General features: G+C 34.5%; 1 protein-coding gene across 1 annotated transcript; it reads left to right on the top strand.

Annotated features, from left to right (window-relative positions):
• Nucleotides 1-5,747: 5,747 nt before the first annotated feature.
• Nucleotides 5,748-9,510, top strand: LOC149243829 (lipase-like PAD4). Its single transcript, XM_089374639.1, has 4 exons — nt 5,748-5,789; nt 6,726-7,050; nt 7,199-7,930; nt 8,732-9,510. The coding sequence occupies exons 1-4, from the start codon at nt 5,764-5,766 to the stop codon at nt 9,500-9,502; spliced, it is 1,854 nt and encodes a 617-aa protein (XP_089230765.1). The 5' UTR covers nt 5,748-5,763; the 3' UTR covers nt 9,503-9,510.
• Nucleotides 9,511-15,863: the final 6,353 nt, after the last annotated feature.

The following is a 15,863-nucleotide window of genomic DNA, read 5'->3' as shown; positions in this document are numbered from 1 at the left end:
ATTTTGAGGGTATTTTTTGCACAAAATTTACCATTGAAAAAAAAAAGAAAAGTGTTATTTGAACATCAACACTTTGTTTTGAGAGTGTTTTTCGGATAATTTTTGCACAAAAAATTGGTTTTCACCGCCATTTTTAAAACATGTTGAAAATTTACCCTAGAAAAAAAGGAGGCGTTATTCCAGTATCAACACTTTTTGTTTTTAGCACTGTTTTTGATGTTTTTACGGGGTTTTTTTGCCAGAGTTCCCCTTTTAAGTTTATAGTTCCCTTTTCAAAGTTTAAATTGTTTCTAATCCAATTGCTTCAATCACTGAATATAATTGATGCTAAAACAATGAAATATTAAGCTTTCACATATTCTAGATGTACTAGACACATCTCTTTCATGATTTGCCACATTGAATCAACAAAAAAATTTAAGCCACCTTAGCCCTAAGTAAATTTTTTTTCACAATTGGTTACAATTCTCTACGCGAATTCTTGTCTTTTAAAACTACATCATCTAGCTCTAATCATTTGTAATCGATAAATTGATTTTTTTTTTAATTTATCCTACTACTTAATACTGTTAGTTAAATCACTAGGTAAATTCAGTTATTGAATATTCTCTCACAGTTCCTTAATTCATTGATTACACTACTACAAAAGACCTACTAATCTTCCACTTTAATGCGTATTATTCAATTTTCATTAGTGGATTTGTGCAACTAATCCCAAATGTTGTGTCTTAGCAACCAAGAGACTAACCATATTCCTATGTTTTTATAACCCCCGCTAATTTCCTTAAGAGTGCTCATTTACCAACTTAGTTTACAAGAAAATGTTTTATTATCACAACTTCCTCCATGATTCACAAATAATATCCAATTATTCTAAAAGTAGATAGTTTGGTACAAAGTAAAAAATTTCAAAATCCACCGCTTTCAACTCGTACAACATGTCCTATAAGTGGACTTGGACCATCTCCAACTTATTTTCAACCTACTTCCATGTTCAAAGTGTGAGGTCTCTATCTAAAATGACTTTTCCTAGCTAGACATACAACTTTGTTGGCTTTCTAAATTTTAACATGTCATTGTTCAATTTCAAACATTTCATGAATGGCCTACTCCATGGCCAACCAATCCATCTAAAATAGATTTATAAGATACTAATCCTACAACCTAATAATATGTTGTGATTTCCTAGTTCTAGAGCCTTTAGGTGAACACAAATATAAACAAATCATAATAGTAAAGGATTGTTCTAACTATGATAATGTATGGGCATCCAACTCCAAATTGTCTCACTATGGCTTCTACTATTGTGGGAACTTGTCCTTTGTGGCTCTTTTCAAGAAGGTTAGATAGTATACCTACTGTTCCAACTATACCATTGCAAATATCTAATATAAAGGGTTATGAGGTTCAAGTTTAACTATAGAAGTAGATTAATGTATTGGAATTACTACTTTCTTATCCTAAGCTCTTTATTTCCTCCATATATATGTCATGGAATAATATGTTTTCAAATCCAATTATACAAAAGGTTGAGAAATCCTTTGCTTTAGCTTCATGTTGAATGTTGTTGACAAACTTATGTTGGAAAATTGAAATATAGAATGGGTTGGTGCTACAAAATACATTATAAAGTTAAAGAGCTTAATGTAGAATCACAACTATCTCAAGGAATAGATTGGTTCTATGGAATATGTCATAAATGCATGGTTTATTTTTTAATCTTATTGTCTAGCATTATAGGGGTTGAGAAGTGCCTCTTACCACATGATAGAGGAAACATTATGAGCAACATCTCAACATAATGATGCATCAAATAAAGTAATTACATGACTCAAATCACTTGTTCACTTCTTAGATAATTCACCCTTCTCTTTTTTCAATGCTACAAAATAATTTCATAGCATTCGTTTAATTTTCACTGTTGAGCTGCTATAGAATAATTTCGTAGATTAGTTCTCTATGAAAAAATTTCGCAGCGCTCTTTAAAAATTTTGTATTATGAATTTCAAGAAGGTGAAATGACTCAACTCTCTGCAAAATCGACTTTCCATGGCCTTGGACTACTCCCTAACATAGGGAATAATCCCACTCACCTTTCTTCATCAAGGATTGCATGTTAGCTCAAATTTCACAGTCAAAAATCCAATTCAAAGGATGTCTGCACATTCAAAACATGGTACTCAATTTCAATGCTTAATTCACTGCAAATACCTCATGTTCCCACTCTTGAACACTATGAACTCACATTCCCACTCCTAAACATTGTGGCACATTCCTCTGAGGGTTGTGAGAACATTTCAATAAGAATACACAAAATATATGAACAAGCCACAACGATTAAGGCTTCAATGCTCATATTCTTAGTGTAATTCGATTGAACAAGTGAAATTTTTTTAAAATAAACACACAGGAATAAAATTGTGATTAGCAACAATTCATAAGCAGACATTGATTTGCTTCAAACACCAGACTTCGATTCAATTCAAAACCACACCAACTTACAGTCCCATTGGCCATTCAATTACACCATTCACATAAAAAACACTTCCTTGTAACACAAAAGGAAAGTACAATGATTTGCAAACTACGGGACTACAATTTCACAAAGAAAGAAACGAGTACACTCTTCTCCGCGTCTCTTTTTTTCCTTCCAAGAACTCATTCTCTTAAAACAAAAAATAGCATGGGACAACCAAGACTCTCAAGAGATGAATCGTTTCATATTCTCTACAAAACAAAGGAAACTAAAAAATCATATTTACAATATAAAATATCTCCTTCACTTATTAAAAATAAATAAAAACTCCCCTAAATTAAACATTCAAAATTTCTAAACAAAGATTTCCCACCCAACATTACCATGTGACCATCCCATCACATTGGCAAGATTTTATCTAGTCTTCATCGAATTTTGTGCTCCATCTATACACTTGCGTCAATTGAGATCAACTATTTCAACTTATCTACTACGAAAATTATTTTTTCTTTAGAGATTTGATACTTTATTTGATTTGGACTAGCCTAAAGTTGCAACCAATAGTTGAATCACCTTTTCACATAGATTATATTGTTGGTTATTTATTTTCTTCACCTTTTCACATAGATTATATTGTTGGTTATTTATTTTTTTAATAGTGGTAGCTTTCTTTGAATTTCCTGTTGTATATTTGTTATAATTTATATTTTTTCTATACATATATTTGTTTATGTATTTGAGAAACATGTCATAAACTATTTTAATCATTGTGTTATTCCTCTTTCAAGATTGTGATTGGCTAAGGAATTAATTTATTTAATTTCATTGTATTAGATTTACTATTAAGTAGTTGTATTTCAACTCCCAAAAGGTAAATGCATTTAACAACAATGAGCTAAAGGTAGAAATAGGCGTAACATTTCCAGGAAAACTCATGCAACAATAGAAACCAAGTATTATTCAATATGCACAACACTTGACAAATTTATACTTTCTGATAAAATATTTGAATTGTGTTGAGCTTTTTTTTTCAAATCCATCACATTAACATTTTAAACCAACTAATATGATTCATCCTTATTTATCCTTAATAAGATAAATAAATGATGAAAACATAAATCCTTTAAACCAACCAATATGGTCCATCCTAAATAAGAAAAATAAATGATGAAAACATAAATCCTCGGTCACGTCAAGGCATTGTCAGTGCTCTGTTGAACTCTCCAGGGGCCGCGGGTTGGGATGTTCCGTGGGTAGGATAACCGCCGTCAAGGCATTGGCAGTGTTCTGTTGAACTTTCCATCCTCAACTAAAAGATCGAGGATATAGTTTTTTAATTATGATGATTTATATTTATTTACTCTCAAGTGCTTCCTACCAAGTAGTCGCACTAGTTATTTCTTTGCCTTAAAACCACAACGTGATGTAGAGATAAAAAATCATGTTATAATTCCCCTCTGGCAGTGAATTGTTTGTTTACAGGAATTTTTCTTTTACATTTGTAATAAATTTGTATTCGCAAATAAATTGAGAACTTTTACTCAACTGGGTAAATTTCTTTATAATCCCACTCGAGGTGATTTAAGTGTGGGGATTTCGTTTTTTCTTGACATTGGTTCCTTTGCAACAATGGTGACATTTTTCTGAATGGCAACCATTGACATACACAAGGTAATAATTGGCCTTAGTCCCTTATGGAATGTTTAACACAATTTTTTCTGAGTATTCTGAAAAGAATCCATGAGTTGTATAAATTTTTTTATATAGATTATTTTTATTTTCTAAAATATAAATTTATATGAGTTTCAAATCTTTAAGGTTTTTTTTCTTCAATGTAAATGAAACTTTTCTTGATTTTTTCCTTCTTCTACTAACAAGGTTTCTCTGTGGTTTGTCATTTTTGCAAGTAATATATATATAGTTATTTTGTTAGGGTAATTTTTTTTTTTAACAAATAAATTAAAAATACTAATTATAATTTATTTATTTTTATTGTGTGAATTAAGTAGACTAAATATTATATTATATCAAAAAAATATAATAACAAGTTATGTGTGTGTATGATTAGTCTGTCACTAGCCTAGATCTAGCTTACTTCGGATCTATCAAGCCTTGAGAGGGATCAAACTGCAAACCATTGGCTCTTCTATATAGAAAAGTAAGACTCAAGTAGAGATTGCATCCATTGACATAACTCTTTTTTATTGCAAGCACTGGAGTGATTCCGAGATCTGCAGGTTAGAAAGTTTTTCCCCTTTAAATAGGAGTTGTCTACCCAGGGGGAGGAATTGCCTGGATGGTCAAAAGTCGCTGGAATCCGGGCAAAAAATTTCAAAAAATCTTGTAGAGGGAGTGTTTGAATCGTGTTTTTGATGGTGGAAATGGATTCAACACCATAAAAAACGTCTAGAACACCTAAAATTTTGAAGTTTAACAACTATAATTTGGATTTACAAAAATCCTTGCCAGATTTTCTCTAAATATAACCAGAATTTCCATAACTTTCCGAGCAATTCCTCCAACTAATTAAACTACAGCCTTTAAATATATAACAACTAATATATAAATAAAATACCCATTGTTTACTTAAAAAAAATACTAAATTAATAGCTATTTCTATACATGTATAAATAGAAAGAGTCTACTCTCTACAATTAAATGTATACCATCCTATCAAATTTAATGGATAAAAACCACTGACTTTTCTAAGCCGGGAAGAAGTTTCCACTCACTTTTATAATGGGGAATTTTCAATAAAATAAAATATAATATAATATTATATATCTTTTATTTTATAATAGATGAATATTTTTATTTAAAATAAAAAATGAAATAAATTTGACAACCTTTTATATTTTAAATAAAGCGTCATTTAGCAAAGAAACTTATTACTTTAATTTAATGAAGGATATCTATCCTACTCGCAGGAAATATATTTTCTTAATCACTACATCTATTTCAAAAGATTATCTGAATACATACTTTAAAAAAGTGAAGTATAATATCATATAACTCCAACCCTGTCAAAATTAGATACTCATCGCGCATTATCGGAACGTGGGGTCCTACCAAAAATTCCTTGAAACCATTGGCTATACTTCCCTCTTTTCACATTGGCTGACGGCTCGGCCCATCTGAACGATGACTGTATTGACAGTGACAAGTACGATTTTCTATCTTCCACACCTGGTCAAGGTCTGAGTCTTCTCCGCGTTTTTCCCGCGTAGGTTGCTTCTGGACTTCTTCCCCTCTGAAACAACCTGCATACATTTCAGCAGTAACAGACCATGGCAGAAGAATCATCAACGCCACTGTAAGGATAAGCTTGGCATCTTTCTTTTTTCCTGAAATTTTTATGATATAGTTGTTTTCTTTACATTTTGATAAAGACATTTTTGTGTTCATGTTTGAAGGGATAGTCAGGCAAAGCATTAAGCATTAGCCTTTAGCAGGCATTTTTGAGGAGATGAAGATTGGATGTTTTAAGGAAGTTTAGGGTGTCTGTGGGGGGAATTTGGACTTCTGCGGTGGGTAAAATTTTAGTATTTTTTGAGACTGGTCTTTGTCCTTGGGGATGGCTCTTCCTTGCATTCCAGACTCTGGGTCTGTGATGATAGCTTCTCACAATTCATTTCCCCGCTAATGCTCAGGAGTATTTTCTGCCTATGACAGCCGTGGGTTCTGGTCTTCCTTAGGTGGAGGCAGAGGAGGCCAGGGATGGTTTTAGTAATGGGAGTTTGATTTAGTCCAGTAAAGGCAGATCCAATAATTTGGTCTTTGACCTGTTCTTCCTGAGGTCCAGGCAGAGGAGGCCAGGGGTGGTTTTAGTAATGGGAGTTTGATTTAGTCCAGTAAAGGCAGATCCAATGATTTGGTCTTTGATGTGCAGTTTTTAGCAAGCTAAGTGGTTTTAGGGTGCTAGACACCTCAATTATTCCATTTAGAAGCTCTGTGTCTGTATGTGTAATCTTCTGCAGTGTTTTTGCATTGTTGCTCTTCTTATCTTCATCTCAGGTAATGAATGTATTATTGTATATTTGGTCATCTCCTTCATTATCTCCTGATCTACAAAAATGTGTAAAACTGGCATATAATGCACACAATTCTGATTTGAGAGGCTTTCAGACCTGACTTGTCCGTTGTCCATATCCCCTGACTCACAGAACTTTTCAATTTTTTTGCACTCAATTCTAGAGGGATCCATACTCGCTTGCCCAGACGGTACTAATTTACGGATGTGTTCTTGCAGGTTCACTGTGGGTCACGAGAATGCAGCTTTTCTTGCTTCATGCGAAATACTGTCGAAGGCTTGGGAAGAGTCACAACTTGCAAATGATTCAGAGAGTTTTAGTGTGAAGGAGCATGAAGGCTTTGTATATGTTGCCTTCCCTTCCTTTCATAAAATAGAAAGTTTCACCGTCAAAGGGAACAAATATGGAGAGGGCAATATACAAACTAACAACAAGGTATTCTCGGATTCCCTCAAGGGTAATGATGACAAACCAGCACTGGTCCATCAAGGAGCTCTTAAGCTGTTCCTGGATATTATGGAGAAAACAGATTTCCAAGCACAGGTAAATTGATTTTTCTAGATACAACTGTCTGGACAAAGTGCCCTTAATTTCACAAAAAGAGGGTTTACTTGTTCACTTATTATAGATGAAATTATAGAAATTCAAAGAGAAAAGTAACATTGTGTTGATGTATTCCATGATCTATCAGTTGCAGATTTATATGGACTCCAAACAAAGGAAACTCAAGCCCATTATATTTGTGGGTCATTCCTTAGGAGGGGCAGTTGCAACCTTGGCCACACTATGGGTACTGGAAAAGAGGCTAAGGCAAAGCTCTCCGTTTTGTATCACTTTTGGCTGCCCTTTAGTGGGAAATGAAGGACTTGTTGAAGCAGTTGGTCGTGAGAATTGGGGAGGCAATTTTTTGCATGTGATTTCCCAGCATGATATTGTTCCTCGGATGCTCCTTGCACCGGTTGAATCCATTGCTGAGCCTTTGACTGCTATCTTGCCGTACTGGCATGGCAAAGTCGTTGATTCTTCTATTCAAGATGCTTGTAGGACTCTTCTTGAAAATGTCCTGCAGTATACTGCTACAGTGGCATACCATGGAGTTGACTCAAAGGGATCAGATGGGGTTATAAAGAGAAGCCCATACAAACCTTTTGGTACTTACATGTTTTGCTCAAACGATGGCGCAGCTTGCATTGAGAATTGTGAGACCATTTTGATGATGCTTTATTTGACAATGAAGAGCCATGAAAAGTCATATGATAATTTTGTACAGGACTCGTTTTCAGCGCATATAGGATATGGTTCTGTTTTGAAACATGTCATAGAAAACTCCATAAGTGGTAAAAGATTTGCCAATTCTGATTCCGAATCCTCTTACAAGATAGGAATCTTGGTGCAATTAGAAGCTATCGGTTTTGAATCTCAGGTAATTCTCAATTCCTTTCTGGATTAACATTCAAAAGAGCAAGAAATGTAATGTATTTTTTATATCAGTAAATATTTCTAAAATGTAAGAGAAAGATGGAAGTATAGTTTGGGTGGGCCTAATGATTAGGCACATATGTGTTTTTTCTTTTGGTAAGAAGTCATATATTCAAATCTAAAGGGAGTAGAGTATGTATACTTCCATTAACTTTAGCAGCCAAATCACTACAACTTTGGCCTAAACATGCACGCACAGAGATCTCCCCACCTCACTGCAAGGTCTCAAATCCAAAGGGAATAGAGTATGTACACTTCCTTTAACTTTAGTAGCCAAATCACTGCAACTTTGACCTAAACATGCATGCATAGAGATCTCCCCACCTCACTGCAAGGTCTCAAATCCAAAGGGAATAGAGTATGTACACTTCCTTTAACTTTAGTAGCCAAATCACTGCAACTTTGACCTAAACATGCATGCATAGAGATCTCCCCACCTAACTGCAAGGTCGGCCTAAACATACACACAGAGGGATCTCTCCCGCCATGGATGTAGAGCACCTCCCTTCTTGAGATGGAACAACATTGCAGTCTAATTAATTACCTGTCTTTACTGTGAATACTGTGCTTCCAATGCTGGCCTTTTGAGTTTTCTGCATGCTAGTTTTTTATTGTGTAAGATCTGATATAAGATTTTTACTGTAGCGTTGTATTTATCTGCTCTCCTACTCTTTTGAATTTTATTTTCAGGCACACTAATTGATCTTTGAAATGTTGTTGAATTGGTGATGATAACTTTATGCAGAATGATCATGCACAGCTTGCCCTACAGAAAGCTGGAGAAACTGAAACCAAGTATAACACAAATGTTGATAGGCTAGCTATTGAGTTAAGCCTAAAACAAAGAACTATGGCAGAGCTTGAATGGTATAAAGAGAGATGTGAGAAGGAGGGTGGCGTCGGATATTATGATACCTTTAAGAACCAAGACATGAAGGATATCCATGCTGATGGCAATAGGATGAAGCTCGCTATGTTTTGGGATGACATTATTGGAAAATGGGAAGGTCATGAGTTGCCAAGTGATTTCGAGTCCCAAAATAAGTGGATAAATGCTGGCAATACATATAGAAAACTGGTAGAGCCTCTGGATATTGGATCTTATTATCGCACAAACAGCAATGGCAACTATCTTTCAGATGGAAGACACAATCGCCATAAAGTTCTTCAGAAATGGATGGAAGCGAAGGAAAAAGCTCGCGGTTCAAGAGGTCAACGACCCCGCACAAAGCGTGCATCCCTCACCCCGGACTCGTGCCTTTGGGCACATGTAGAAGAGGCTCGGAAAGACCTGGAAAATCTAAAACAAGGCCAACACGAAAGCCTACCAAAGCTTGAAAAGTTTGAAGAGTATGTAACAAAGATGGAAAAGAATCTCAGCATTTCTCGAGATGTTTTCTTTGAAGGAAGCAGCTTCATGATGTGGTGGAAAGAATGGAAAGCGTATAAGAAAAATCAATCCCCTGATTGGAGCTCTTCTTTATGCCAGATAATGGAAAAATTGCAGGTTATTTGAATCAAAAAGCTGTTTGGAACATGATCTTCTCATGAATGGAGCTCTTCTTTATGGCAGATAATGGGAATGTTGCAGGTTATCTGAATGAAAAGGCTGTTTACAACATGATCTTCCAGTTAGGTTATATGCATTTCCAATTAGGTTGCTTCTTTTTGTTAAAAGAGGAGCTGTTCCCAAAAGGTTTTTTTTTTTTTGTCACTGTAATATTTTGACTGCAATGTGTATTTTGCCTCTATTTTTCCAAGAAGAATTGAATTTTTCATGCAATCTTAATGTTTGATAAATGTGGCTCATGTTTGAGTAAACAGATTCTGGCCGTTCGATAGGCTTATATGTATAGAAATGTTGAGAAATGTAATAGTTGAACGTTGATAATGGTTTGTTAATAAATTATTGATAGATAATTTAATAGTTATTGAATTAAGGTTTTGTGATTCATATTAAAATTTTTTAGAAATATTTTCCATGATAATCACATTAAAATTAATTTGTCTTACGGTTTCTAACCAATAAGTGTGGTTTATTCTCAAGACAAGATGAAAATCAGATCATGGTAACCAGTTAAATAGAGAGACCGATCATTCAAATGACTAGAAAACGGCTATTTTTGACAAAAAAAAGCTACATTTGACTGAGCTTTAACAACAAAACACTGAACCTAAAACAAAAATTTATTATTATTATTATTATTATTAATTAATTAATTTAATATAAAACTATATTTGTTGTAAATGGTATGTTTAATAAAAACAATTAAAAAATCTATTAGTTAATCATTATATATATTTAAAAAAAAATTAAGTTAAAAGATATAAATTTATATATATAAAAGAATATAGATGCTTACATTCAAACACTTACCACTATGTTTATATGTAAAATCTTATTTATCATAGAAATGAGGTTTGAAAATAATTAAATTTTACATATAATTAAATTTATATTAGTATTATATTTAACTAAAAAAACATATATGTTTAATTAAAAATATTAATTAAATAAAAATTAATTTAAATATATATATTAAAGTGTATATTGGAAGAAACAAAATTATTAGGGAATTTTTCTTTTTTAATTAATAAAAATATATATAAACTTACTAATACTAATATAGGAATAATATTGGAATTGAAAATAAATCATGATAATATTAATAATAATAAATAGATAACAATGATAAATACTATATAAATAAAAGAAAACGGAAAAACAACAGATAAATAGAGAAGGGAATACAAGGAAAAATCAAACACTACAAGAGATGAGTGAGAAAATCCAAACCTGAAAATATCTAGATAACAATGATAAATTATATAAATAAAAGAAAACAGAAAAACAACAGATAAATAGAGAAGAGAATACAAGGAAAAATCAAACACTACAAGAGATGAGTGAGAAAATCCAAACCGGAAAATATTAGACACAGGAAAAGGGGAAAAAAGGGGAAAAAGGGGGAAGCATTCTAAGAAAAGGACAGGGATCCAACAGCGGTTGATTTTCCATCCGTCATCTTTGTTAAGATTACTTGGCCTCCCTTCAATTTCAATGGCCTCCTAGGGTCTAGTAGGTACGAGGGTCTTAAAGTTTTCCTCAAAGCTGCCAGAGGTCCCAAGGTTAAAAAAGACCCTAAAGATCCTATCTATCTCAAGTGTACATCTTCCTTTCATCCAGAGGACCACTGACAAGATTGTGAGGATCTTAAGAAACGATAATGTTCCCTCAACATTTAGACCCTTTAACACCCTTGGAGCTCCCTAAGGTTTGTAAAAGACCTTGTTGACCCTAAGGATGTGAAAGGGATATGAAAGGTGTCTATGTTATTCTGTGTTCTTCTGGGACTCCCTATGTTGGTGAAACTAGGCGCTCTATTAATTAGAGAATTCATGAGCACACAGTCGACATAAAGCATGGGAGGGTCCGGTCTTAAGCTTGGCAGAACACGTGGTAAAGACTAAGCATCATATATGTATTGAGGAGGCGCAGGTCATCGCTAAGATTGCTCCTTCTCATCACCAGAAGTTTAGGGAGGCCATTGAGTAATCTTAACAAAGATGAGGGTGGAAAATCAGCAACTGTTGGATCCTTGCCCTTTCCTCTTAGAATGCTTCCCTCCTCCTTTGGCCTCTTGTAGTGTTTGATTTTTCCTTGTATTCTCTTCTTTATTTATCTTTGTTTTTCCATTTTCCTTTATTTATATAGTATTTATGGCTGTTATCTATTTATTATTATTAATATTAACATGATTTATTTTCAATTCCAATATTATTCCTTTTGTTAGTATCAGGATAAGTTTATATATATTTTATTAATGAAAAAAGATTGGAAAAATTCCCCCCAATAATTATGTTTATGTAAACATTTTAATATATATTTTTAAATTAGTTTTTATTTATATTTTGAGAAGAATTTTCGGCTCAAATCTCATTATAATTAATATTTAATTTTATTTAATTAATACTTTTAGTTAAGCCTATGTTTTTTTAGTTAAATAAAATGATAATATAAATTAGATTCTAACAAAATATATATATATATATATTCAAACCTCATTTCTATAATAAATAAAATTTTACATATAAACATGGTGGTAAGTTTTTCATTGTAAGCGTGTGTGTGTGTGTGTGTATATATATATATATATATATTCAAACCTCATTTCTATAATAAATAAAATTTTACATATAAACATGGTGGTAATTTTTTCATTGCAAGCGTGTATATATATAAACTTAAACTTAATTTCTTTTTATAAATATATATAATAATTAACTAATAGATTTTTAATTTGTTTTTATTAAACACGGAATTTATAGCTTTTTATGTTATAACATTAAAAATATTGTTACTTCTAAGTTTAAAAAAAAATGTGGTGTGAGAAAGAGTTAACAACTAAAAGAAATTTAAGATATTATAAAGAGGTCATTAACCCCACCCTAGAAGATAAAAAATATCTCTTGGTTTTAACTAGTGCAAAGAAGAAAATTAATGTAACCAACTCTCATGAGCTCCATAGTGAAACATGTCGTTCGGTGGTTCCTAAAACATTATGGATGGAAAGGATCTGCCATCTCTGTGAGAATATGAACATGGAGGATGAAAATCACTTCCTCTTAGAGTGCCCCGCATACAACGACATTAGATCTCAGTTTCATAATCTTTGTTGCAACACTGACCTTCCTAGCTTTCTCCGATGTCAAAATTATAGTGAGCTCGAGAGACTTCTCTCCAAGCTTTTTGAGCATAGGAATAAAACCTTAAATCAAACTAAATAATTTGTTTTCTTTAGGTCCGATAGACCAAAGTTTGGTCTCACTGGACGTTAACCACCACCACCACCATCATCATCATCATAACAAATATGATTTTATATTAAATTAAATAATAATAATAATAATAATTAAATAAATAAATAAAATTAATAAATAAATAAACTTTTTCCCCTCACTTCAGGTCCTGTCTTTGGTTGTTGAAGCCTATGTAGATCCCTGGTGCAGAGGGGAGAAAGACAAGCGAATTGCCTGGATCTTAATAGAGAAGCTGTATAAAGGTGGATATCCCGATCATTTGGAAATACTATGGGGTAGCTCTAATATCCATCAAAGGTTAGACTTTTGGGGCATTCCTTTCAAGTGCTCCAGTTGTCATAAAACGGGACACTTGATAAAAAACTGCAGTGATCGATTCTCCAGAAGAATCAAGAAATCATCTTTCAATCGAGACAAGAAATCAAAATCTGAGCCTTCTCGGGAGTCCTTGGAGGTACGGTTGTCTTCTCTATAGAAGGAACAAAATGCTTCAAATAAGAACCTTAATCTCTCTGACCATGATCCTCAACCTCAGCCAGATCTCTGCTGTTCCTTACAAGATCCTCCTGGTCGAGCTGATGCTATTTCTTCGCCTCATATAATTGCTCATATTCCGGAGCCCCGTGAGGATATCCCTGTCCCATCTCCCCCAGATATGAATCAGAGGGATTTTGTTATTGGCTCGCTCCCTATACCGATATCCTCCTCCTCTCCGTCTCCGGTCAAAGCTCATCCAGCTGACATAAAAGGAAAGAAGCCAATTCAATCTCAAGGAAATGATCTCTGTCACATGCCCTGTCTGGATGATACGCTCTCTGAATCCCCTGTCAATAATCCTGATAGTGACATTGATTTCCTCCTTAAAAGGACATCTCTGGATCTTGAACCTTTGACCATTCATAAACCAATCAGCTCGCCCATTCATACCATCAGCCCAAATTCCGCCAAAAATATAACGGTTAGGAAGAAGTCTAAAGGGGGCAGCCGCCATTTTAGGGGAAGATCTGTAGTCACATCGCATGGAGTGAGGAATTTATCATTAGTGGAAGTTCCTGTCTTGGAGTCAACTGAGTTTCAGCCTCTTAGAGCATATATGGCTGGAGACTCATCAAAATGACCTTTCTTATCTCAATGAATATCAGGGGCTTAGGCGCAGCCCCAAAATTCAATGCGCTAAAAGATGTTTTCTCCAGAGCACATCCAAAGGTCATTTTTATTCAAGAAACCATGCATCCCAGCTATGTGTCGATTGCATATTTGAGGAGAATGTTTCCGAAATTGTATATGGTTGCCACTGAGGCAAATGGTTAGTCTGGTGGTCTTGTTGTTATGTGGGATCCAGCCTGGATAAGGGCAATAGCTTATAAATGCAGTGCAGGAATACTAATAACAGCATCTCTCAGGGGTCGAGCTTTTGTTTTCAACATGCTGAATGTCTACGCTCCTTATAAAAACAGACTTTCTTTCTGGGAAAGGCTTTTTGATTCTCATATTCTTGAGATTGATTCTCTCCTGATGGCTGGCGATTTCAATCTAGTTCTGAGCTCTGACGAATGTTGGGGTAATTGCAGGAAAATTGATTCAATGGCCGATAGAATCAGAAAAGAATTGCTGAACAGGGATCTGGTTGACATCGCTCCGGAAAAAATGAGCCCAACATGGGACAATAGTAGGACCGGGAAGGCGTACATAGCTAAGAGAATTGATAGAGTCATTTTGCATGTCAGCATTATCGGGAATATGGGAATGTCAGTCTTATCAATTGGAAGTAATCTCACTTCAGACCATAGACCCATTCTCTTAAAATGGCGCGAAAATGTCATCAGGCTCGGATATCCCTTTAAATTTAATAGGATACATTTGGCTGATCCATCCTATAATGAATTAATCTCCAACAAATGGAAATCCATCCATGAAACCGGAATGGCGCCTTATATGCCTTTCCGTGTAAAGATGGATAGTCTGCGGGTCGTGACGAAAGATTGGCAAAATCATAAGAGGAGATTGGATAAACATGAGCTGGAAATTACACGAAGGGAGCTGGAATTTCTTTTACAATCAGCTGATCCCAACAGTCAAACTATTGAAAGGAAAATTATGATAAGGAATCTGGAGAAAAGGAAACAATTGATCTTGCAAAAGGAGGAGGCAACATGGCGTCTCAAGAGCAAATCCATTTGGCTCAAAGAAGGAGACAGGAATACGAGATTCTTCCATAAGTTTGCAAATGCAAGGAGAGAAATGAACACTATCTGGAGCATAAAAGACGAAATGGGAAATATACTCATATCTCAGGAGGAGATCACAATGGAGGCCGTGAGATTTTTTCAAATCCAGTTTAAAAGAAGGGAGGTTCTCTTTCAAGATGCCATGTGGGGTATAGAACTGGTTCCGGAAATGTTCGATGATGCTGCAAATGATGAGTTTATAAAGCCAATATCCGAGGAAGAGCTCTTGAGCGCTATCAAGTCTTTTAAAAAGGATAAAAGTCCGGGACCGGACGGGTGGCCAATCGAATTCTTCTCCCATTTCTTTGATCTTATTAAAATGGACTTGCTACGGATGGTTGATGCTTCTAGGATGTCTGGAAGCATACATTCTGCCACCTCTTCAACTTTTATTGCTCTGATTCCAAAGAAGTACAGGGCTGAAACTTTCCATGATTTCAGGCCTATCTCGCTTTGCAACATCTTGTTCAAATTATCCTCTAAAATCATCGCAGAAAGATTGAAACCTGCTCTAAATGCCTTTATCTCGAGGGATCAGCATGCCTTCTTAAAGGGCCGATTTATCTTGGACGCGGTCGCCATGACACAAGAAGCTCTATTCTCAATGCTGTCTAAGAATATGGACGCGGCCATTCTCAAGATTGATTTGCAAAAAGCATATGATTGCGTGGATTGGGGTTTTTTAAGAATCCTGCTGGCAAAAATTGGACTAAAGTCCCCAAGTATTAACTGGGTTATGAGCTGTGTTGAAAATGTTAAATATTCAGTGATTGTTAATGGAATCCCCTCTCCTTTTTTTCAAGCGGAGAGAGGTCTTCGACAGGGTTG

Source organism: Pinus tabuliformis, chromosome 8 (assembly GCF_031772625.1).
Source record: "Pinus tabuliformis cultivar Carrire ecotype Pingquan chromosome 8, CPIR1, whole genome shotgun sequence".
In the NCBI taxonomy this organism is placed as follows: domain Eukaryota; kingdom Viridiplantae; phylum Streptophyta; class Pinopsida; order Pinales; family Pinaceae; genus Pinus; species Pinus tabuliformis.
This window is presented reverse-complemented; position numbering and strand designations above follow the sequence as displayed.